Genomic DNA, 25,909 nt, shown 5'->3' with positions numbered 1-25,909 from the left:
GTGCTGACAAGATACATGTCCCTCTGCCCTAACAAAACCGTTGTCCACAAAGGGCATGGAGGGCTGTCTAGCTCCCGCCTATCCTTTCTTTGAATTGGTGGATACATCACATTATTGTAATCGTTTTTTAAATATTTGATTAGGGTCATTGACGTCAACCGCCTGTATTTAATCTCGAGACAACTCCAATATGAAGTGTTTGTTTTTTTCAAAGTTGCCGGGATGTCACGTGTCCTACTTATAACAGTACACTCGTAACAACTTAAGCATTACAAAACTTCTATTCGATCAAATAAACCATTTAACGCCACCTGCTGTAGGGAGGCAGATTTTCCAGCGAGTTGGGCCTCTCTTTCTCTTCCTCTATCTGTACTCGCCAATTTCGATTGTTTGTAAACTGGTTCGACCTGGATGGCGCGCTTTGGTCACGTCCACATTTTATCCAACAGGTGCTTGCGTTTAGTAATTACAATGTTGTTTGTGGATGGGTGTTTGCCTAATATCTTTCTTCGTTGAATATTTATGTGACATTATGTCCTGATGTGTTGAAATGTATTATGTATTTGCTAGTGATATTGAAACTAGTTAAGTATTAATTAGGCTATTGAGTGAGATATTTATTTAAACTGAGGAAATACCAGTTTATGTTCATTTTGGATTATCCCAGTGTTAAGGGTTGGGTTATTTTTTTTGTTACCTTATTAGCCTCAAGTGGGTAATTTTCGGGAAAATTTAGGCTGGAGTGGCATGTTGTTCCAGCTGGGGCTCTGCTAAACTCAGCTGTGTGAGGAATTGTCGTCACTCTGTCTAAAAGGAAGCTAACCTTCTGCACCTGTAAATAAATTCCACAATTTTGGACATTTTGCACCTGATTCCGTCTGACAAGACGGATAGTGCGATCCGGGATCCCTGGGACGTCCCTAACCAAACCCATACCTTCACCATTTTAAATGTGAACTTTAATGAGGCGCTATTTATAAAAACATAGGCTACCGTATTTATTTTTAAATATATATAATTAACATTATTTCAATAGATACCGCAGGATTATAATTTATACAATTAATTCTGTGATTATTGTCATTAAATTCAGTATGTGTGGGATACATTTTGTACTATTGACCAATCAGTTTGAAAGTAAACAGAAAAGGGCGCATGACGGCGGCGGCGCTGTTTAGCCTGTATCAAAACCCAAACCAAGGCACACGCGACACACCAACACAGCACAAAAAAACGCTAAGGTAGGCATTGTATTATAGTTCAATAAGTTGTTTATTTTAATACATTCGTTTCACAAACTATTTTGTGACTTTTCTTTTACTTTTAGTTTCTTTTACTTCGACTTTTACGAATATAGCCTACAGAATGCTTGGCTTGCTATGTTATGTTAATAACCATTCGTAAATATTATGTTTAGACTTTGAACTAGCCTACTATCAGATACGTTTTTATTTTAGGCATTGTTCATGTTGCATAGTATTGCGTAATGATAGTATAATAAATCTATTGGCTGGAATAATGACGTTACAGCAACAGGTGATGGGCGTGGTTTGAGAGGATACATTATTGATGGACTTCCCCTTAAACCAATCGTTTGCTAGAACATGAGTAGGGTTTTCCACAAATTGCACTGCAGTATTATTCTATGGGAATGAAACCGTCTTGTAAAATAATAGGACGCTGCTGACTGCGCGACAGTCCATCGGAATCCCTGTATTGTGAACATTGGATAACATGTTACTGGACCTCGTGAACACAGTTCCGCATATTCAGAGTGGATAGATGTAAGTGATGCCCTGCACGAAAATGTCTGGCTGGACGGAACGGTTGTAGGCTGTTAAAAAGATTTATGCCGCAATTTGAGAGCCTGGTAAGAGGCAAGTGACGTTTCTGGCTGTCAGCATCTGTATGACTATCGACTTTATATTAATTTACGCACCTGTCCTTGGCAATAGGCTTGTGCATTGCTGCCGCCTAAAATTCAAGTGTGTAGCATACCTTGACAAAGTCCGGTATTTCTGCATTGTATTTTCATTTGAGCCTTTATAATTGAGGGTGTCTAATGAATGTCATATGCATTTGGCAGTACTCAGGTCAAATGCTGCCACCAATAAGTGAATAACACATGGATAACTGATATGATAACCTTTATATAGTCTATAGGTATTCTGTGTCGAATTAAGTTTGTGGTAGACTTATATTTGTGTCCTTTTTTTGCTTGGCTGAAGTAAAATTTGTTTTGTTTTTAGGTCACTGTTGCAATCTAATTGGAATATAATCAGTGCCAATCATCGTTGGAGAAGTAGACCAACCCTTTTATTCCACCTGTTGTTCCCCATATGAGAAAAGATGGGGAATAGATTATCAGAACCACAGACCTTCCTCTCAAGAATCCCCTTCTTTCAGTCATTCCATATCGCCATTTTGGGACTGGACTCTGCAGGTAAAACAACTGTCCTGTATAGGTTGCAGTTCAATGAGTTTGTCAACACAGTGCCTACCAAAGGCTTCAACGCAGAAAAGGTCAATGTGTCTTTGGGCGGCCACAGGACAGTGACCTTCCATTTCTGGGACGTGGGTGGTCAAGAGAAGTTGCGTCCATTGTGGAAGTCATACACACGCTGTACCGACGGAATTGTATTCGTGGTGGACTCTGTAGATGCCGAACGCATGGAGGAGGCTAAAACGGAGCTCCATAAGATCGCCAAGACCGGAGACAACCAGGGAGTGCCACTTCTAGTCGTGGCTAACAAGCAAGACCTGAGGCACTCTCTGAGCCTGGCGGAGATTGAAAAGGCGCTAGCGTTGAAGGAACTGGGCCCTGGCACGCCTTGGCACCTGCAGCCCACCTGTGCCATCATAGGAGACGGACTGAAAGATGGCATTGAGAGACTCCATGACATGATCCTTAAACGGAGAAAGATGCTCCGCCAACAGAAGAAAAAGAGATGATCAAGGAGTGAAATGAATGAACTAAATGAAGGACAAAAGGAGATGTTCTCGCACCTGGGTGTATATAGGAATTCTCCCATAGGCTCGGCACACTGAGTTTTATCAGTCACTGTTAAACTGTAGGTTCTCGTGTCTCAGACAGCAAAGTCTCTTGCTTCATCTTCAGTATTTGTTGCTTTTTAGTGGTTGAGAAAGCACTATGAAGGTAAAGGATTTGGTGTTTATGATTTTATATAGGAATTTTTAAGTTGTCGTTACAAAGAATGGTTTTGATCCTTGGTATTAGACCATTAGTAATGGCTACTTCAAAAATGACAAGTTTGACGAAGAACAGAAAATAAGTCACTTTTCTCTACAAAGGTTAGTGGGAGGACGACAAATGTGGTCTTCCGCAAAGGGAACTTTTGAACCTTGTAAAGAGTGCCTAAGCTACTTTTAAATGTTGTACCTTTTGTATTTTTTCCCCCCATGTTTCTTTCCTTCTCAAAAGGAAGGTACAGTCTTGTGCTTTTTCTCTGTCTAGTGTACCTCTACTGTCTGTTTGTTAATGCACTTTAGATGACCTTTTTTGATGATGGAGTTTACAGCCTTGAGGTTTCCCAATAGAGCTTATTACACAAAGAGTTTAGTTGCTTCAAAAAAAGGCACCTGTACTGGGTCCCTATTGGCCACATGGACAATAGATGGGATATGTGTTTCATGTTTTCATCTTTAATAAAGCCTCTTTGCAGCACTGCTTTTGTTTTGTATGAAGGCTATTTCTATTTCGATTATTTGTCGTCATAATATTTTCAGAGGAGTTCTGAAGATCTGATGAGATGTGTAAAATGTATGTCCTCTGATTGTCATATTTGAAAGAAACTGAAGTAAATCAAAAATGAATCTTAGTTGCTCACACTTTGTACTGATGGATAATGGATCTCCTTCCTTTTTTCTCTTTCTGAAAGTAAACAAGAAGGATATGATTAAGGTGATGGTGGTTGAGTGTTTACTTGCAGTGTGATTATAGGGCCTGGAGTCCTTTTATGTTTTCTGGAGCCGAGAGGCTCAGCAATGCAGTCAGGGCAGTCTACTCTGCATGCCAAGCCAGATGCCATACCCTGTACAACAGGCTGGGGCAGGAGGAAACTGGAGGCTTGGGAGGCAGAGCATTTCTGTGATGGGGAGAGGCTGTTGTCACATAGCTCAGTGAAGTGATGCCTGTTGCTCACCCATCCCTTTAGAACAATCGTAACCTTGTACTGTAGAGCAGCAGGGGGAGCAGCAGTTGACCTACTAAATATAGTACTATATTTGCATATGTTGCCCCTGTTATTCTGTTCTTTACAATGCTCCACTTCAAGTGCAGAATTTGCTCTTTTGTTCTCATGATGTATTTGACAAAATTATTAGACCTGTTTTGTAATGGTCCTGTATGTTATAGATGCCATTTCACTGTCCTTTCTTTCCTGATTCAAATGATATTAGTAATGTTAAACCTACACCACCATTTTACAATGTCTGTCTTTTGATTGATATGCATCAGGTTTTAAAGAAAGACAGACAGTACGGCCTCAGGTCCAAGATTCATCTTGAGGGTGTCACTCCTTATCTGTGTTGCGCAACTCTTCCCAGTTTGTTTTCCAAGGAAGGACACCCTATTGGATGGCAGCGACATATTCCTGCTATTCCCATTTCCTGCTCTCCATTCAAGGAAATGGAGGTAATGGGAGTGAGTGTGAGTGATCATGGGACTGGTTTTGGGGTCAGATCCTGATACAGGCCTGGTGGCAGGGTCTCTTCCGTTGATCCACTGATGTAATTAACTAGGGATTAGGATTGGACATAGCTTTGGAAATCCTGAAGCTGGTTTTCTTTCTCACACTTTGCTTTTGCTAACTCAATTATAAACTAACATGGGAAAGTAACATTCATGCCCTGTAATGGCCCGTCGTCACATGATATCCCTGTTCCAAACTAGTTTCCTGGACACCTACTAGGTGGGGGTTTTATTTGACCTCTTGACCCTGGCTGAGGTCAACTCTGTGACGATAGTAAGTCCCTCTCCTCAGTAACAGGATCACTGTAGGAAAGGCATTGTCTCACGTCTGCGCTGGCAACTGTGTGTCGCTTTAGGAAGACAATTGTAGGAAAGGAGAAAACCACTCCTCATTCCACTACTCTACTAGCTAACCTTGAGATTAGGAATGTCGTGCGTCAACTCGCTTTCTCAAAATGCAAGAAAATGTACATCAAGACGGAATCTAATATTTTTGTGGAAATATTTTATTTACCTGTGTAGTAAAAATATATTTTCTCTTAACTGTATACATTTTCAAGCTGTGTACACTGTACTCAAGGGAAGTAGCAATAATGCATACTCCTCTGCTGCTCATTATGCAGGGTTGTCATATCAGGATTCATCTTTTTCCTGTCTTAGCGAGCGAGTGGCCTATTTACATGTGAATTCTTCCATCGTCCTAGCAGCCTCTCTGAAAGTAGGGTGAACGGGGCCACCTGCAAGGGGAAAGAAAAGGGGAGGGAAAGAAAGACAGAAAGCTCTAGAGAAGCTTGCTCTTGCTCTTCTTTGGTGTAAGGTTGCTCTCTTTCCATTAATCCTCAGAAGCATGAAAAGAGAGACTGAGAAAAAAGTGAACGGGACCAGATGGGCATATAACAGGGTTTTACCAAATTTATTCCGCGGGTGATTTTATTTGACCCCCCCCCAAGTTTTCTGAGCAAAAAAAACACCAAAAAATCAGCTCCAAGTGATTTTAATTTGGAAATCTGTTCCAAAGTCTTCCCACGCATAATAGATATATGTGATCGTATACAAATCTAAGCAAGGTTTGAAATTGTTACGTTTTAGTAAAAAATATCAGTTTGGGCCTCAAATTTGCAGTCTTCAAATGATTTGTCATTATGTTCTGGCCTCCTGACTATCCTTTCAAGAAAAAAAATCGGCCTGCGGCTTAATGTAGTTTATGATCTCTGGCATATAATCTATCGTTGGTCCCATAGATTCATTCATTATCCATTCATTAGGGATTATACATTTCTGTATCGTTGTTCTTATTATGAATATGTTCCTAGAAATGATTAATTTAATATTCTGGGTCTTGGAAGTCATGGGAAGTAAGACCAATAACCATTGTGTTGTCCTTGTTGTTGCTTGTGGGGATTATTTTGATAAAATATTGCTCAGTTGGTTTGGATATCTTGCTGGCAACGCCAACTCTGAGTTAGTTCATTAGCTACTCACTGAATGTGAATGTGATTTTTATTATTCCTATCTGGGCTGTTTTACTATGCATAGAAGTCAGTGCTGCCTGCATGTTCATGTATTGGCATCCCCTGCCTTACCCTGTATGGAAGGCTCTGTGAAAGGCTCATTGTCCAGGTGATGATTGCTTTGTCAACTCTGTCTGTGACTGAGAGGGCTTGAACATTGGCAGCTGTGATCTGTATGGGAGACTGTCTATGTGAGAGAGGGACAGAGAGAGAGATAATGTGTAGATGACTTTGTCATTCTCTCTGCCATTCGGCCATACACACGCACACGTGTGTGTGTGTGTGTGTGTGTGTGTATGTGTATAAAAAAAATAAAACTCCCGCCAGTCTAGTCATTGTGAAGCACAAGCCTGTGAAATCTGGCTTTCGTCTCGTTTGTGCAGGATTAGGTCAGGGGCAGAATGAAGCCCCTTTAGCTTTGTAGTGGCTCCATTGTCTGGTGGCAAACGTCAGGGAAAGTTGTGACCTGTAAAGCAAGGGTTCAACTCAAAGGACTGATTCATTTGGTGAGGGGATGCGGGAAAAAATGTATTTTGATGGAGGCAGCTCAAATCTAAATAGGCTAGTTGTGAAGTATTTTGTTCACTTGTTGTCTCTCACCAACTTGTTTACTTTGAACTATGTTTCTGAAAAATGATACATACGGTACAGTTGAAGTCGGAAGTTTACATAGGTTGGCGTCATTAAAACTCGTTTTTCAACCACTACACACATTTCTTGTTAACAAACTATAGTTTTGGCAAGTCAGTTAGGACATCTACTTTATGCATGACTCAAGTAATTTTTCCAACAATTGTTTACAGACAGATTATTTCACTTACCATTCACTGTATCACAATTCCAGTGGGTCAGAAGTTTACATACACTAAGTTGACTGTGACTTTTAAACAGCTTGGAAAATTCCAGAAAATGATGTCATGACTTTAGAAGCTTCTGATAGGCAAATTGACATAATTTGAGTCAATTGGAGGTGTACCTGTGGATGTATTTCAAGACCTACCTTCAAACTCAGTGCCTCTTTGCTTGACATCATGGGAAAATCAAAGGAACATCAGCCAAGACCTCAGAAAAAAAATGGAAGACCTCCACAAGCCTGATTCATCCTTGGGAGCAATTTCCAAACGCCTGAAGGTACCACGTTCATCTGTACAAACAATAGTACGCAAGTTTAAACACCATGGGACCACGCATCCGTCATACTGCTCAGGAAGGAGACGCGTTCTGTCTCCTAGAGATGAACGTACTTTGGTGCAAAAAGTGAAAATCAATCCCAGAACAACAGTACAGTAAAATGACCTTGTGAAGATGCTGGATGAAACAGGTACAAAAGTATCTATATCCACAGTAAAACGAGTCCAATATCGACATAACCTGAAAGGCCACTCAGCAAGGAAGAAGCCACTGCTCCAAAACCTCCATAGAAAAGCCAGACTGCAGTTTGCAACTGCACATGGGGACAAAGATTGTACTTTTTGGAGAAATGTCCTCTGGTCTGATGAAACAAAAATAGAACTGTTTGGCCATAATGACCAATGTTATGTTTGTAGGAAAAAGGGGGATGCTTGCAAGCTAAAGAACACCATCCCAACTGTGAAGCACAGGGGTGGCAGCATCATGTTGTGGGGGTGCTTTGCTGCAGGAGGGACTGGTGCATGTCACAAAATAGATGGCATCCTGAGAAAAAATGATGTGGATATATTGAAGCAACATCTCCAGACATCAGTCAGGAAGTTAAAGCTTGGTCGCAAATGGGTCTTCCAAATGGACAATGATCCCAAGCATACTTCCAAAGTTATGGCATAAGGACAACAAAGTCAAGTGATTGGAGTGGCCATCGAAAAGCCCTGACCTCAATCCCATAGAAACTTTGTGGGCAGAACTGAAAAAGTGTGTGCGAGCAAGGAGGCCTACAAACCTGACTCAGTTACACCAGCTCTGTCAGGAGGAATGGGCCAAATTTCACCCAACTTATTGTTGGAAGCTTGTGGAAGGCTACCCAAACGTTTGACCCAAGTTAAACCATTTAAAGGCAGTGCTACCAAATACTAATTGAGTGTATGTAAACTTCTGACCCACTGGGAATGTGATGAAAGAAATAAAAGCTGAAATAAATAATTCTCTCTACTATTATTTGGACATTTCACATTCTTAAAATAAAGTGGTGATCCTAACCTACCTAAAACAGGGAATATTTACTCAGATTAAATGTCAGGAATTGTGAAACTGAGTTTAAATGTATTTGGCTAAGGTGTATACAAACTTCCGACTTCAACTGTACATTGCTTTTGTCTGGAAGGTCCCTCTCTGTCGCATTGATATTCAAGTCAGCCTGCCATAAGGATGTCAGACCTAAAATGAAGTTGCAATCCAAGAGAGGGTTATTTTAAGAGGTTTGTGTAATGTGTCATACGATACAGAAGTTAATGCAGTTGCCCCGCATAACTTTCTCTTTGTCCCATTACATTTCATTCTTGTTCTATACAGTATGTCGCTAATGTCATATCTAATGGATGTGATAGATTATGATCCAATGTAATTCCTAACTGTTTAAACATCAGTGTGCAGAAGAAGGTTTTTGACAACTTAACCCTAATTGCTAATGTAATTGACTAAAATGTAATTCCATTCACTTACCATTCACTGTAGGTGTAGACATCTCCAGAAACATCTCTATATTTCTCTACACAGAAGGTTGACATTTGGCAAGCCTTTTTTGAGACACTGTGGGGGCACCCTAATATCTGTAAGGTAATTCAACAGCCGTGCCATAAAGACTCTTTATAGGAGGAGTTCATTAACTACAAAGAACATTGGGATTGAATAATGGAACCAGACGCTTTTAAGAGTCTAGGAGGGGTCGTATTGATGTTGCCCAATCATTTACGCCCACCACCGACTGGCCAGGGGTCCTCAATCTGTTTCGATTTCCATGGCACTCAGGGATGGCCCTCACTGTAGGAGCTCATTGCTTTCAGGCCGAGGCTCTCTGCTTCGGTACTCTGGTATATTAGAGGGGGGCTGTACGAGTGCACCATCTGCCCCAAAGCCACATTAAAGTCAAGATAAGAGAGCAAATGATTGGGTTCGGTGGAGTCTGTGTTTCATGGGTCTGCACTCATGCATACCCCTTATCTGTCTCCGTGTCTCTTTTTTTAAATGGCAGTAAGAGGAGATGTCTGGTTAATCTATCTCCCTCGCTCTGTCCTCAGCTGTCGGCAAACGGAGAGCTTGGAACTGTTAGCGGGCTGACAGAATCTGTGATAAATAATTTAATTATCTTCAAACCCTTATCTTACAGTGCCAGGGCTTGATTTGTAGGCTACAGCTAGCAATTTGAACATTAGTGTTGTGTTCGGATTTGAAGAATGTTTTTGGACCAAAATGTGTGTGCTAAAGTAATTTGCAAGAATGGTCCCTCTGGGCACAGACGTCTATTCAACGTTATTTCCACGTCATTTCAATAAAATTCAACCAATTTGTGCCCGGTGGGGTACTTCGAATTAAGTACATTGATCTGTTCATAGTAAAGGTTTCATGTTTGGTCAGTTTTGAAACACAGCTGTGATATATGTCAGCTAGTGAACCCAAATATACAATATTACAAAGACGAACTAGAATGATAGTGTAGGTTTCATATGAAGTAGACACGGGGACGGGACCCCCTTTCTCTCTACAAGTGAAACCTCGTGGGGCGGTTATTGCCCTCTGACCCCCTTAGTCATAAATCAAACTAAATTAAAGTCAGGATACCCAGTGCATCTGGTGCCCCACCCCTGGTAACAGAGCCTGGCCCTGCCGCCCCTGCTCTCTCTCTTCATTCATCACTGCTTCTCTCTGGTGTGCTCACTCATCGGTGTCCAATGCACTGGAACACTCCTGTCTAGGAAGGCGCAACAGGCTGCCAGGCAGAGAAACCCTGTTATCAGGAGGAAGCAATGGGATTCTTCTTTACTTCAACTCAGGTTTCTCTCTCTCTCGCTGTGTCTCTCTCTGATGGATCATATGGCAGCAATTACTGTATGTTGCATGCAGAGTTAAGCCTCGTATCACTTTCTCTCCCACTGTTTTCATGAACCCTTCACTCGCAACTAACCCCAAATTCTTCAAGCATTGTCCCCTGCTTGGAGTGAAAACCAAATTAGGGTTATTTGCAAAACAGTCGTGGCCAAAAGTTTTGACAATGACACAAATATTAATTTCCACAAAGTTTGCTGCTTCAGTGTCTTTAGATATTTTTGTCAGATGTTACTATGGAATACTGAAGTATAATTACAAGCATTTCATAAGTGTCAAAGGCTTTTATTGACAATTACATGAAGTTGATGCAAAGAGTCAATATTTGCAGTGTTGACCCTTCTTTTTCAAGACCTCTGCAATCCACCCTGGCATGCTGTCAATTAACTTCTGGGCCACATCCTGACTGATGGCAGCCCATTCTTGCATAATCAATGCTTGGAGTTTGCCAGAATTTGTGGGTTTTGTTTGTCCACCCGCCTCTTGAGGATTGACCACAAGTTCTCAATGGGATTAAGGTCTGGGGAGTTTCCTGGCCATGGACCCAAAATATCGATATTTTGTTCCCCGAGCCACTTAGTTGTCACTTTTGCCTTATGGCAAAGTGCTCCATCATGCTGGAAAAGGCATGTTCGTCACCAAACTGTTCCTGGATGGTTGGGAGAAGTTGCTCTCGGAGGATGTGATGGTAACATTCTTTATTCATGTCTGTGTTCTTAGGCAAAAGTCTTCGCCTCACTGTGTGTGCAGATGCACTCACACCTGTCTGCTGCCATTCCTGAGCAAGCTCTGTACTGGTGGTGCCCCGATCTCGCAGCTGAATCAACTTTAGGAGATGGTCCTGGCGCTTGCTGGACTTTCTTGGGTGCCCTGAAGCCTTCTTCACAACAATTGAACCGCTCTCCTTGAAGTTCTTGATGAGCTGATAAATGGTTGATTTAGGTGCAATCTTACTGGCAGCAATATCCTTGCCTGTGAAGCCCTTTTTGTGCAAAGCAATCATGACGGCACGTGTTTCCTTGCAGGTAACCATGATTGACAGAGGAAGAACAATGATTCCAAGCACCACCCTCCTTTTGAAGCTTCCAGTCTGTTATTCGAACTCAATCAGCATGACAGAGTGATCTCCAGCCTTGTCCTCGTCAACACTCACACCCGTGTTAACGAGAGAATCACTGACATGATGTCAGCTGGTACTTTTGTGGCAGGGCTGAAATGCAGTGGAAATGTTTTGGGGGGGATTCAGTTCATTTGCATGGCAAAGAGGGACTTTGCAATTAATTGCAATTCATCTGATCACTCTTCATAACATTCTGAAGTATATGCTAATTGCCATCATACAAACTGAGGCAGCAGACTTTGTGAAAATTAATATTTGTGTCATTCTCAAAACTTTTAGCCACGACTGTATGTTAATATGCTGTTTATCAATGACTGCTATTTGATAAGTCACAATCAGGATGTTACCAAAGAATAATGGACAAGTGCAAGTTGCTAATTAATTGAGCCAATTAAATAGACCAATTGTGACCTATCCAGTGTGAAGATATACAGTATGTTTAGTGTAATTAGAATTATTTGGCATACTATAGGCCTTGAAGCTGCTGGCATTGAGGGAGGTGAAGGGCCTGATAAGCTGTAGTGGACTCACTAGTAAAGCTGTGGTTTTATCTCCCTAGATATGGCTGATAATCCATTTAAAGAGGCTAATCCTCTCGTTACTGGTAATTTGCTATGTCCTTATAGGGGACATGTGACCCATATGCAGCTCTCTGACACCACTGACCAACACTTTCATATGAATTTGACATTTTCAGTATGTTGTAAACTATTACGTATTGTTCTTTGAATTAGACCCAAGACCTTGAACACATCTTGGTTCGTCCTTGATCTAAGCATTAACAGTCCAACAAATATCTACTTTTTGAATGCCTCCGGTAAGAATAGGTAGAACTACAAGTGCAACAACGTGCAGTGAGAGGACTGAGTGGATAGTGATTATCTTGCCCAATGCATTAGACTTGGCATGCTAGAATGGACATGCATCCAACAGTTGCTGCTCTGCCAACCTGAGGAACACAGAACACCTTGTGATCAATTATGGCTGTTTTTTCCCTGTTATTTTCTGTGGGAAACCATTATCACTTTCTACTGCATGAGCACAGGTGGTTCCTGCTACTGCTATGGTCACAGTCGCTTTCCTGATTTTTACCTCTCACCACTTCCAAACAAGGTCAATACTGTAGACCTTTTCTAACGCCTTTAAACAAAAGCGTTTGTATTTCTTGAATTGCTACACACATAAAGAAATATATACAATAACTATTCTATTTCATGTGTTCCTCATAACCAAAGAATGTCCCATTTGAATGAGAGAACGTCAAGATAACTTGATAAAAGTTTAATTCGTCTGTCTCTTTGAAAGGGACTTGACTCTCCGCAGTTCCGTAAGAAGCTGCTCCGCCCAGGCGCCCACCATGGGATCAAACAAACAGATTCCTTTGAGCAGTACTTTGTTTCTGAAATGAAAGCACAGCGATAATGACTTTTTGATGGTAGTTGAAACTCTAGCTGAGGCTCCCAGTGCCAGATCTGAGGCTGTAGACTGGAAGCTCATTAGCAGTATATCTCTCTGGCTACACTGGCTGAACACAATGTAGTTTTGTCTCTATGCAGTCTGGGTCTTTGACACAGTGAGGCCCTGTGCTGAGAAAGACAATCTGACTCAGGGTGGAGACACTTCAAAAGAGGGCTGGCTCCACCTTTACCTCTCCCTGAAACCACAGAGAACAGTTAGGGGTTGTCCATCATCCACCCTCATCAAGGGCAAGGACAGTTCAGTACCTATCTCCCCTTGAACATGAGCTCAATAGAGATTGTAATACAGATTTTCCACTAATGCAGTTGCATTTCATCCTACATATGTGGTCACAGATGAGATAACTACAGGTTTTGATACCCCGCTACTGACACTTCACTTCTTCACCGGAAGGCTGGCATGCTTGTTGACATTGATCTTGAAGTGTGGCCCACTCGCTCTGGGAAACACAATAGCCTGGCAGGTAACTGGAAAAGCGTGAATGAGAGGAAAAGTGAATGACGTAGAAACAGGAAGGCAATTAGCTAGCAGATGGCAAAAACACTATCTGTCACCGGGGGTAACATCCCATTCCATACTGCTTGAGGTGGTGTGTTGTTTGTGTTGTATTCTGAGCTGTGGACCTTAAGACAATGACAACTGGCATCTTGATTAGCTGGACAGTAAGTGTGCAAATGCTGTCATTTAGTGCCGAAGTGATTCTGCATATGTTTGTTCTCACTAACACCCAGTAAATAATGATAATACTCAATATACAGTTGAAGTCGGAAGTTTACATACACCTTAGCCAAGTACATTTAAACTCAGTTTTTCACAATTCCTCACATTTAATCCTAGTAAAAATTCCCTGTCTTAGGTCAGTTAGGATCACCACTTTATTTTAAGAATGTGAAATGTTAGAATAATAGTAGAGTGATTTACACACTTTTTTTCAGTGCTGCCCACACATTTTATATAGGATTGAGGTCAAAGCTTTGTGATGGCCACTCCAATACCTTGACTTTGTTGTCCTTAAGCCATTTTTCCACGACTTTGGAAGTATGCTTGGGGTCATTATCCGTTTGGAAGACCCATTTGCGACCAAGCTTTAACTTCCTGACTGATGTCTTGATGTTGCTTCAATATATCCACATCATTTTCTTTCCTCATGATGCCATCTATTTTGTGAAGTGCACCAGTCCCTCCTGCAGCAAAGCACCCCCACAACATGATGCTGCCACCTCCGTGCTTCACGGTTGGGATGGTGTTCTTTGGCTTGCAAGCCTCCCCCTTTTTCCTCCAAACATAATGATGGTCATTATGGCCAAACTGTTCTATTTTTGTTTCATCAGACCAGAGGACATTTCTCCAAAATGTACAATCTTTATCCCCCATGTGAAGTTGCAAACCGTAGTCTGGCTATTTTTTCTGACATTTTGGAGCAGGTTTTGTTGATTATAGGACTCGTTTTACTGTGGATATAGATATTTTTTATACCTGTTTCCTCCAGCATCTTCACATGGTCCTTTGCTGTTGTTCTGGGATTGATTTGCACTTTTCGCACCAAAGTACGTTCATCTCTAGGAGACAGAAGGCGTCTCCTTCCTGAGCAGTATGACGGATGCGTGGTCCCATGGTGTTTATACTAGCGTACTATTGTTTGTACAGATGAACGTGGTACCTTCAGGAGTTTGGAAATTGCTCCCAAGGATGAACCAGACTTGTGGAGGTCTACAATTTGTTTTCTGAGGTCTGGCTGATTTCTTTAGATTTTCGAATGATGTCAAGCATAGAGGCACTGAGTTTGAAGGTAGGCCTTGAAATACATCCACAGGTACACCTCCAATTGACTCAAATGATGTCAAATAGCCTATCAGAAGCTTCTAAAGCCATGACATCATTTTCTGGAATTTTTCCAAGCTGTTTAAAGGCACAGTCAGGTTAGTGTATGTAAACTTCTGACCCACTGAAATTGTGATACAGTGAATTATAAGTGAAATAATCTGTCTGTAAACAATTGTTGGAAAAATTACTTGTGTCATGCACAAAGTAGATGTCCTAACTGACTTGCCAAAACTATAGTTTGTTAACAATACATTTGTGGAGTGGTTGAAAATGAGTTTTAATGACTCCAACCTAAATGTATTTAAACTTAAGACTTCAACTGTAAGTTGAAAACCTATTAGAGATGGTCTGCATGTGAATTTATGGAGAACCCCCAAACTGTATTGAGTTGTGGTCAGCAAATCCTAATTTTCCAAAAACTTGCCAAACTTTAAAAAAAAACATATTACTCACAAAGAACATACGTATTTGTTGACACTTTGTTCACTCCTGAGTGTTATTTGAGTTCAGCTGTCTCCTTGTCCTCAATGGACCCCTCCGGTGGGAGAAGGCATGGCGTGGGTGGGTGGTGTTGTGATTTGGACTAGCTCTGCTTAGGACCTGTTTCTCTAGAGCAGGTGCTTCCTTGTACAAAATCCTCACCAGCGGCAGAGCACACCGGTCACTGAAGGACAAACAACAGACATGTGGAGAAAGGGAACTCTCTGGGCAGGAAAACCCATTGCACATAATCCCTCATCAGCTATTGTCAACATCTGCATCGCAGCAGTTTTGTCATGTGAGGGCATACCACCGGAAGGCCCGGAGATGATCAATGATAGAAATACAGTAGTTTTATTTTGGCATAGAATGTGACATTTTTGTGGACTTGCTGTATGTCTGGAAGAAATATTCATGGTCTGTCATGACAATAGTCAAGTCCAAATGTCATCATTCCTAAACAAAGCTGCAAGACCAGTATGAAAGGAAGCAGTTTGATTTTGATCCACATTGGGAAATCCCTGTCCACATACCACTCAGATTCCAGACCGTCTATGGTTCTTTGAGCTATTTGAATTGCTAGTGTGCCATCAATTGTCGCATTGGGGCGGCAGGTAGCCTAGTGGTTAGAGTGTTGGGCCAGTAACCGAAAGGTTGTTAGATCGCATCCCCGAGCTGACAAGGTAAAAATCTGCCGTTCTGCCCCTGAACAAGGTAGTTAACCCACTGTTCCTAGGCCGTCATTGTAAATAAGAACGTGTTCTTAACTGACTTGTCTAGTTGGATATAAAAATACATTAGTGGATGGTATCCTATTTCTGCACTGTTGCTAATGGAGAGAGGGTTCTGTTTGGTTCCCCCATCCGCTGTCCTGTCTCACAGTAGGGGGGATTCCCCCTCTTCTCCCTCTCTCCCCATTCTCTTTCACACTCACCCACTCTACAGGCAGAGAGACAAGCGGTGCTATAGGCTAGGGAAGTAGGCCATAACCCAGCCAATAAAAAAAACATGTGTCCATGCAGAGCACATGAGGTTGGTGGCACCTTAATTGGGAAGAACGGGCTCGTGGTAATGGCTGGAGCAGAATTAGTGGAACGGTATCAAATGCATCAAACACATGGTTTCTATGTGTTTGATGCCATTCCGTTTGCTCCGTTCCGGCCATTATTATGAGCCGTCCTCCCCTGGGCAGCCTCCACTGATGCAGAGACAGAGCAAGAGATATGTGTCCTACCTGAACTCCAATACAAAGACATTCTGAGCCTCAGGGCCCTGAGGCTCTCCCATGCTAATAAGGGAGGAGTGGAGTAAGACTCTATGACGCAGTGTAATATTGTGATTATATAAATAGATCGCCTTCACACTACAACAGAGAGGTCACACTGAGGATTGTGTTATTGATCGTACCCAATTTACCAACTAGCCGAACATTTGTTGAAGACCGTTTATTCGCCACGGACACAAGACGTGTTACGGTTCTCAGTTCTCTAACTAACCTGGGGATGTCCTTTCCGATGGATCGCACGAGGTCTCCCTAAATGAACGTTTTGAGTTATTCATTGCTTCCTTTTTACAGGTCAGAATACAGTTTCCTGTTAACGCAATCACTGGACAGATAGATGTGGATCTATGGGAATGAGGCTCTGTGGTTCACGTTGTGGACATTGACCAACTGAGATCTGTCAGCTTAACGTGAAAGACAGGAAATAATAAACAATCTCAAACTGGTTTATTGCATGTATTTTTTACAGAACAAGTCTGCCCTGTAAGTTTAAACGATAGTCACAATGACTTGGTTTAGTCATTCAGAAGCGTCTCTGTGAAAACAGCCCTCCCTCTAAACAGTAATGACCAGCTGCACCTCGTAAGCAAACAAGACTCCATTGACTATGAGATAACCCGCCATGATGTCATTAAACAAACAACGGAACCTAATAATAATAAAACTCTTCTCGATGTTTTGTTGACGTTGTCCTTACCAGTGGGTGTTAGCTCATCCACAATGGTCAAAGTCCAACTCCGAACCCGATGTTCTGTGCCATGCAGTCTAACACAAGTCATTACATAAACATTGACTGATACAGCTACCTACTATTCAAATAGAATATTATACAGTAGGCCTCTGTCATTTTCAGCTTTGCCAAAATTACAGTTGTCAGTATGGTACTTTTGAGTGTAATGACCCAGGATTATAACATCAGGTGTGTGTGTGTGTGTGTGTGTGTGTGTGTGTGTGTGTGTGTGTGTGTGTGTGTGTGTGTGTGTCCTGTGTTGCATGTCCTGTTCTTCCCATTTTATTCTAAAGTTTTTACATTCAGAATGTTGGCACTTTTGCATGATTCTAGAAATCCTAATCAGCATGACAACCATTTCTAAGTAATCCTTTGACAATACATGATGCATTATGTTCATCACATCTGTAGGCCACTGACTGAGCAAAACAAAGGCCACTAGACAAGACTGTAAGGAGACCATTTTATGTGAATCAAGTGCAAAACCAGCTATGTTGAGGGTTTGTGTGTCTTCTGTTTTGTTGTTGATCATTTGGCTTGGTTCTGTGTGTACAGTTGCTTGCGTGTCCACTTTCTCACTGAGTGTCATTCTTTCAACAAGCAGCTCATGACGTCTGTGGATCACATGAAGGAGGACAAGTGAAAAGAAAGTCCAGGATGGCCAGATCAAAGGAAAGAACGGAGGGAGAGATGGAGGAGAAGGTGACAAGTGACAGCGAAGAGGGAGGGGAAGATTACTACAGAACAGAAGGAGAACGGATGAAGAAAGCAAAAGCCGGCATTGTGGCAAGATTATCAGCAAGAGAGGAGAAAACAGAGAGGAGTAAGGTGGTGATGGACAGAAAGGAACAGGAAATGAAGGAGGTGATGATGAAGGAAAAGTGGGAGAAGTTACACGAACACAAAGAGATGGGATTGGAAGTGGTCAGAGAAGAGAAAGAGCAGTTACAGGAAGAGAAAGAGAGGATTCAGAAGGAGATGGAGAACATTTTAAAAACGAGAAAAAGCAGATTTGCGAGAGAACTGTGATTTGAGGAGACCGAGTGCAGGTGGTGTCGTAAAGACAGCTGTTGGAGGAAGAGGAGCTCAGGGAGGAGAGGTTGGAGATGAAGGAAGCTGGTGAGCACATTGAGAAGGAGCTAATGGAGATGCTACTTGAAAAGGGGGAGATGCTCAAGGAGAGAGAGAGAAGTTTAAAGAAAAGAGGAAGATGGAGGAGAAAAAGATGAAGGAAAGGAAGATCATTGACTTGGCACGTATGTTTATGAGTGAAGTGTTAAAGGCCATCGGAAAACAATGGGAAAAGATAGAAAAAGAAAGGGGGCAATTGAGGAGGGAGAAAGAAAGGATGCTTAAAGAGAAGGAGACAATAAAGGAGATGAGCAAGGAGGAAGAGGGGCAAGAGGAGGAGAGGGCGAGGAGGAGAGTGATACGAGTTAGTCATCGCTCATTCTACTGAACCGCAACATTAAAAACATGACTTACAGCATTAAACAAACGCAGCATGAAACTCCTTAACCTTCCACTATTTTTGTTAACATCCTTAATAGCCAGCTCTAGTTCAATGTTAAGTTAACAGTAGATTCTTATCATGAAGAAATACTACTTTATTATTGTGGACTGAACTACAGCCTGTTAGCTGCTCTCCCTGTTTTCTGGATTACAATGCTTCAGAGATACAGTTGCCTGGAATTTGAGGACTTCCAATGGCGGCCTTTGTTATTGGTTGAGGTGTGTAAAAGTGGTGACAGGCTGTACCATAAGCTACATTCCACAGAGTTACTGAAGAGAGAGGCTTGAGGACTCTGTGGCTGGTACAGTGTGGGTCAGGTGGGGTGAGGTTAGGGAGTACATTGTATTAAATCACTGCTCTGAGTTGCCCTTAATTAAGCGTAGATCTAGAATCAGTTTACGCTCCCTTAATCCAGTATATGTTAGCACGTATTACAGTGCACACGACTGACCTTAGATCAGCAAATGACTATAGAGAGCAGTGTTAAGCAGGACTTAAGTGTTAGGAGTGGCACTTTTATGTGGATACTTCCTCCTACACCTTAAAATAGAAATGTTGCTTATAGCCCAATAATTATTCACAGTGTGGGTATCCAGTTATGTCTTCCCAAAATGGGCGTCAACATGTCTGCAGGCCAATCACCCCAATAGGAGGTTGATGGTCAAATTTAGGAATGCTTAAAATGTATATTTTCAGGCGATGGAGTATGTAGGCTATACACTGAACATTTGTTATTTAGTGTATCCAGTTGAATGGATGCAACACTTGCTTACAACTGAAAACGTTTGAGATACGAAGCAATCTATTTTGATCATTTGTGTCTTGTGAGGCTCCGCTGTAATACTGTAATATCTGCTGTAATACAGCAAGATTCCAGTGGTATGTGGTACATATGTGTCACGCCCTGATCTGTTTTCACCTGTCTTTGTGATTGTTTCCACCCACCTCCAGGTGTCACCTGTTTTCCCCATTTATTTCCAGGGCATTTATTCCTGTGTTCTCTGTTTGCCCGTTGCCAGTTCGTCTTGTCAAATCAACCAGCGTGTTTTTCCGTGCTCCTGGTTTTGACCTTGAGCCTGCCTGCCTCCCTGTACCGTTTGGAACTCTGACCTGGCTAATGAACTTTTGCCTGTCCTCGACCTGCCTCTTGCCTGCCCCTTGTTGTTTAATAAATATCAGAGACTCGAGCCATCTGCCTCCTGTGTCTGCATCGGGGTCTCGCCTGTGTCGTTATACATATGACCCATTAATATGAAAAACTCCTGGGGATTTTAAAACGGGGTTAAACCATGCAATGGTTTAATTTCCCCTTCAAAGTCATATTTTTTTACTATCTTTAATAAGATGATCTCATGGGGTTAAATCATCGAGTAATGTGTTCCTATATTTGCATCAATCCCCGACAGACTACATATCCTCTGCCCACATTAACTATGGCCAAAACTCCAGAACGTTCACTTTATACATTATTAATAACTTTAGAAGACACAGAGGGGCCAGAGGACTAACATTAACTGTGGTTTTTAACAATAAAGCTTACAAATAAACGTTTTTGATGTGGATGCACTGGGGAACTGGGAGAGAGTAAAATCAATAGCAGTGCAGAGGAATTTGTCATTCAGCAATTACAACCAAAGCAAACATTCCCACTCCTTTGGTTTATGCCAAGTGTCTGGAGGGAATGTTTCTACTGTCAGTAGGAGGAGAAAGAGAGAGAGGGGGGAGAGAGAGAGACTTCTAGGATCTGTGGGGGGTAAACATCACTGAGTGCTATAGGGAGATATATTTCAGAAATGTGTTTTTGTTGAGTTCTCATGCAGCCCAACCTCTCTTAATGCTATTCTCTTAAGGCAGCTTAGTAAGGGGATAGCAGAATAATATTTGGTGCCTATGTGGAATTACCCTGCGAGACTCCTAGTGAATAATCTACTACCAATATTTGTGTTTTGAAAGGGGGAAGATTTTTTTGGTTTAAATGACGGTTTCACAGTTCTTCAATTGTAATCAGAAGGATTTCAATGACTTTCTCCTTTTGAGATTATTTTCCTCTTTAACAATCTCCTTTCATTGGCCTTCAGGATTGGCAGAGTGGGGCAAAACTGACCTGTGAACTTCAGGCATGAAATTAGACTGACGAGTTTAAGTCCTTCACAGGAAATCCTTCACAGCACTCTGCTTTATTCCTGGTACTGTATATGTTGCCATATGTAGCATGGCTTGGCTATAATTAAAAGATACATGCAAATAGTAGAGATTCACAGTTTTATTAGTTTGTGTACATTATGTTATTCTGAAAAAGTAGTCAAATGTTTAGCTCACTATTTTACAACTTGATGTTAGAAAGTAGTCTATGGGCCAAGATAACTGAACCATGGATTATAGTTCTTTAAACAGCCACTACAAACTTTTGCTAACTTTAGCCACCACAAGCTAACAATCAATGAAAGTGATGGGGGCATGTCAGCATGTAAAAAAAAAGAAAGAATGTCCAAATCACCTTTAAGTAACATCAAACTAACTGTGGAGTTGATTTGAACTCACATACCCCCATCACTCCATTGATTATTAGCGTGTGGTGTCTAAGGTGAGCTGAAGTTTGTAGTGGCTGTTTAAACCATGGTTTCTCCTGGCCCATATGCTACTTTAAGGGTGAGGAACCATCTAACATAAAGTTGTAAAATACATATTAAGAGGGTTGTTGGTTTTCAGCAGTAAAGGCTGCTATTTGATGCTAAACTGCCCTCTAGTGTAGAAAGGTGTGGCTGCAGATATTCTGTCGGGTCCCACTTTACAGTAAGACCAGGATTCAATCAAAGGAGCTTTGTCGACATACACACTGCACTTGACTTTTTAAAGGAACGTTACGGTTGAGCCGACATCCCAGTGTTTACCATGAATATGATCTCCGTGAACATCAGGGAAATTGCCTTCAAAAGGCACATTATCGACAGTGCACTGCGCTTGTCGACAACGTGCCTTTAATTGAATCTCTTCCTAAGTGTTCCTAATATGCATACCTATATTTACATGGTACTTCTTACATAGGCAGATAGTGTCATTACATTGTAGGTACAGATTGTTATACACTTGTGTAGTACTCACCATGTGGATGCATAGGGTTTCCAATAACGTATTGTAAAGTGACTGCAAAGCCTCTGTGGTGACTTGATCCCCATCCATCAAAATAGTTTGCTATTCTGATTTCATATGATCAGATCAGTTATCAGTGTCACAGCCTTTCATACTATTGTCATGTGAACAGCAGGGTTCCTGATATTGTGTTACTGTAAACGAGCTCAATCTTTGTAAAGTGTTAATGAGTGACTTTCATTGTTTTTGTTAGTGTGTCACAGGGATGCTCCCTAGCACCCAGCCCCCACACCCATCCCCTTTAATGTACTAGCAAGTGATTCCTACTGTACTAATCAACACTCTGCTTTGTTGGCATCTTGAGTTCTCATAGTTGTACAGAGTTGTCTGTACGTTGCTTTCCCATTGTTTTACTACGGATGTCTTTTCAGAGCATCTCAGCCCTTTTATTTTCATATCATCATCATCATCATCATCATCACTGTGATCGTTATTGTAGTCCTCCGTCATACATTATGCACGGTGGCACCAGACTGATGGTGTAGTCTCTTGGTTTTATACATCAAACATTCAGCAGAGGGCGCTATTGTAACTCCTATGAACACTGAAATGAGCCCTCTATGGAGTTTCTACATGTTGATGTACAGTATGTCTGTCTGTCATTCTGTATAATATGTGCTTTAGACATGTATTTTTGGACTCTGCTATATTATTCTCTGAAGTGTGTAATATTGTGTAGAGTTAACTTTGAAGAGCCCAATGATAAAACGTTTGCTTTTAACAAACAGAAGTCAGGGCCACTCTGCTCAAACCAAAAAAAAACGGTCATTTTAGACATTTAACCATTCATTTCTACTTTTGATATTTCCCCCTTGACCAATAACGATGAAACCCAAAAAACTGGCTACTAACAGGCCATACATTGTATAAAATATGTCAACCCAACTTTCAGTCATTCTACCAAATTTCACTTTCCTAAGCCCTTTGAAACTGCTTTTCTGTTTGTTTTTGCTCGACCTGGCACTGTGGCACACCACAGACCGCAGTAACACTTTGCGGTTTGCTCCGTGTTCTTCTCCCACAAACAACAACACTTGAGAGAGTACATGGGCGGCAGCAGCGTTCGCAGCTGCTTTGTATGCACGCTCACAGTCGCACGCCGGGCCGTCAGTATCTGCGAGCGGTGTGATTAATTAACATCCAGTTCATAACCCCCCAAATTAGCGCTAGAGCACACAGGCTAATGAGCTGACTGTGAACCTGGAGGATACAATAACCACACTACACCTCATCTATCAATACTGAACTTTCTCTTAGCTACCCAAATAGGCCCAGGCATGACTTAACTGAATATCTCTCTCTCTCTCTTTCTCTCTCTTTCTCTCTGTATTTACATCCTTGATCATGGTAAAATACAGTTATTGAAATGGCCCATGCCTTTTCTCTCATATCCCATAGCCTTGCCAGGCTCACAGGCTGGTCTTTCTCACCCCATCCAGCTTGAGTGATTATACCTGGCCAGTGAGCTCACCAGTCTCAGTCAGAGCCCCAACCAGCACTGTCAGTGTCAAGCCTAGTGGCAGTAACGACAGCTGCACAAACTCATACGGTGTAGTTCTTATTTCTTACGTAGTGCAAACAAACCAAATGCATTATTTTGCCATTCAGTCACAATCTCCTGAAGGTTTTCTGGTGGACACAAAACAAACATGTTACCTAGACAGAGCAGAATACATGTAAACTGTACCTCGTTAGCTTTCAGAGACCTCGCTAACAGCTAACCCACTTGGCCTGTAAGCCACATGGTCCCATCCCGAGCTGCCGGCCGCTGTTGCCGCGGGTGATGATGAAGATGTTGGCACAAGCAACAGAGACTCAGGTGCTATCTCCAAGGGAACCAGCATGCACTGTGACAATGTGATCACCTCTCAGGCGACTGACACCTGCTAACCCCAGCCTGCGAAGCTGCCCAACTGGAAGCAGATTGATAAGGCTGTTGTATGAATGACACAATGCCTTTTATGACAGGTTATAAAAGGTCATGACAAGGGAGATAAAGACAAAGGTTATGGTAAAAAGACTGCGTACGCTACTTTATGTAGGAACGACAATGTAGGCTACTTTATGTAGGAAAAATTATGTGGGATACTTTATGTAGGAAGACTATGGGATACTTTATGTAGGAAAGACTGTGGGATACTTTATGTAGGAAAGACGGATACTTTATGTCACTTACATTTATGATGATAATTGACTTAACACAAAGTTCTGCATTTGATTATCATTATCTCATTGTTGCCTCAGATTAATATGTTAAGAGGTTTTACTTGGGTGATTTTCCTTGAAACTGTGACCACGGTTAGTATATGAAAATAAGAGTCGCACACTCTCTCTCGCACTATCTATCTATCTATCTATCTATCTATCTATCTATCTATCTATCTATCTATCTATCTATCTATCTATCTATCTATCTATCTATCTATCTATCTATCTATCTATCTATCTATCTATCTATCTATCTATCTATCTATCTATCTATCTATCTATCTATCTATCTATCTATCTATCTATCTATCTATCTATCTATCTATCTATCTATCTATCTATCTATCTATCTATCTAGCTTTTATATGTATAATATATAAACTCCCTGTATTGTATTTGGTAAAACTCAAATGTTTGGGGATCATTGTGCCTCCTTCAGGGTTAGTATGACACTTATGTAGGCTGCATATTTGGCAATATCATAAGATGTGAATTGAGTTTGTAAGCTTTTCTTATATGATGACATATTGTAAAGTTTTCCAAGTTGTAGCTGAAATATACGTAGGCTCTTGAGCTCCTGGGTAGCTCAATCAAGTTAATTAGAGTGCAATCATCGCTTTATCATTATTTAACATTTTCCCTCTTTGATGTTGATGTTTCGGGTTCATCCCTCCCAGCTAAGTACTGTACACACTCCAAGCTTTTTCATATTTAGGTGATGTCCCCCTGAAGGTGCTGTTTGACAGAGCTCAACTCCATGTAAACAGAATCAACTTTTTCTTTCCTTGTTAAACCTAGGCAATATTCTCAAAGGAATACAGCCATGAAGTACTGCTGGCCCATATCAAACGTATTACTGTACTGTAAAAATCAGGCATAAAATGTTTATACTACCAGAAACCTGCAGTATTTTGTAAAAGGCCACCAGTTTATTCATAGACATGTTATTTTGAATATTGGTCATTTATGTCATATAGTGCATTTGCCTAGGTCAGACAACCTCAATAGCTCATTGCTAAATGGAAAGTCTTTTAAATGTTCATTGGTTCATTAGATAAGTGTGCCCATTTTGATTGGTAAAAGCATTCGCTGCGCTTTTTCTTATTGGCTCTCCCTTATGGGCCAGATGACCATTAAGCGTCCATGGGTCCGAGCCTTTTCATTACCTATGTCACACGTCGCCACCGACAACAACAACAAGGAGTGAGAAAGGATTTAAGCTCCCTCTTTAAAAGTGTAATGCTATATTTATAAGCCAGTATTTATAAACACATTTGCATATATCAAGATGAAAAAGTTGTTTGAATTGGGGGCAATTTGCATTTGGTGAAACATATGGCGGAGCGGTGGAAGCCATGGGCCATGCCTTCATTACCCGATCTTCGTTTCATCAGCTCCTCGCTCCCCCGCTGAGCCTCCCCACGGTGTCGCCTTCTGTCCCCGAGGTTCCAGTGACAGGGGACAATATGTCCCCAAGGTGAGGAGCAGGGGGAAAACCGTACGCGCCGCTTCTCCAATGATTATTTAATCAGACTTTTCACTCTGGATCTTCAGAGAGGAACAAGGGGAGAGAGACAGAGAGGTACAAAGTGGTGCTTATTACCCATTTGTTCAATGCTGGGAGGAGAACAAGGGGAGACGAGGTGATTGGTGATTCGTTAACGTGGAGAGAGGAAAGATGAGAGCGAGAAGATGGAGGTTCATGACAGAGAAAGAGGAGGGTGAGAGGAGAATATAGTATCTAATATAGTAGAGAGGAGAATATAGTATCCAATATAGTAGAGAGGATAAGTGAGAGGAGCGGAGAGATGGGAACAGTTCATAAGAGAGGAGAAAAGAGCAGTGAAGAAGAGGAGAGGAGGAATGAGAAGGGCGAGAGAGGAGAAG

The 25,909-nt window shown here is 41.6% G+C and overlaps 1 protein-coding gene across 5 annotated transcripts; it reads left to right on the top strand.

Annotated features, from left to right (window-relative positions):
- Positions 1-310: 310 nt before the first annotated feature.
- Positions 311-3,685, top strand: LOC106605206 (ADP-ribosylation factor-like protein 4A). 5 transcript variants are annotated; one of them, XM_014200598.3, is made up of 2 exons: positions 311-449; positions 2,250-3,685. In XM_014200598.3, exon 2 carries the CDS (start codon positions 2,350-2,352, stop codon positions 2,950-2,952), a length of 603 nt encoding a protein of 200 aa, XP_014056073.1. In that variant the 5' UTR covers positions 311-449; positions 2,250-2,349; the 3' UTR covers positions 2,953-3,685. The 5 variants fall into 5 exon arrangements, with proteins under 5 accessions (XP_014056073.1, XP_014056071.1, XP_014056072.1 ...); XM_014200596.3 differs by lacking the exon at positions 311-449 and adding an exon at positions 500-1,241; XM_014200597.3 differs by lacking the exon at positions 311-449 and adding an exon at positions 1,331-1,870.
- Positions 3,686-25,909: the final 22,224 nt, after the last annotated feature.

The sequence above is a fragment of the Salmo salar genome, chromosome 05 (genome assembly GCF_965601325.2).
Source record: "Salmo salar chromosome 05, fSalSal1, whole genome shotgun sequence".
NCBI lineage: Eukaryota > Metazoa > Chordata > Actinopteri > Salmoniformes > Salmonidae > Salmo > Salmo salar.
The sequence above is the reverse complement of the archived record's forward strand: the minus strand, read 5'-3'. Positions and strand labels throughout refer to the sequence as shown.

Excerpts from the sequence above, each read along its gene's own strand:
- LOC106605206 (XM_014200598.3), top strand. The coding sequence starts at position 2,350 with ATGGGGAATAGATTATCAGAACCACAGACCTTCCTCTCAAGAATCCCC.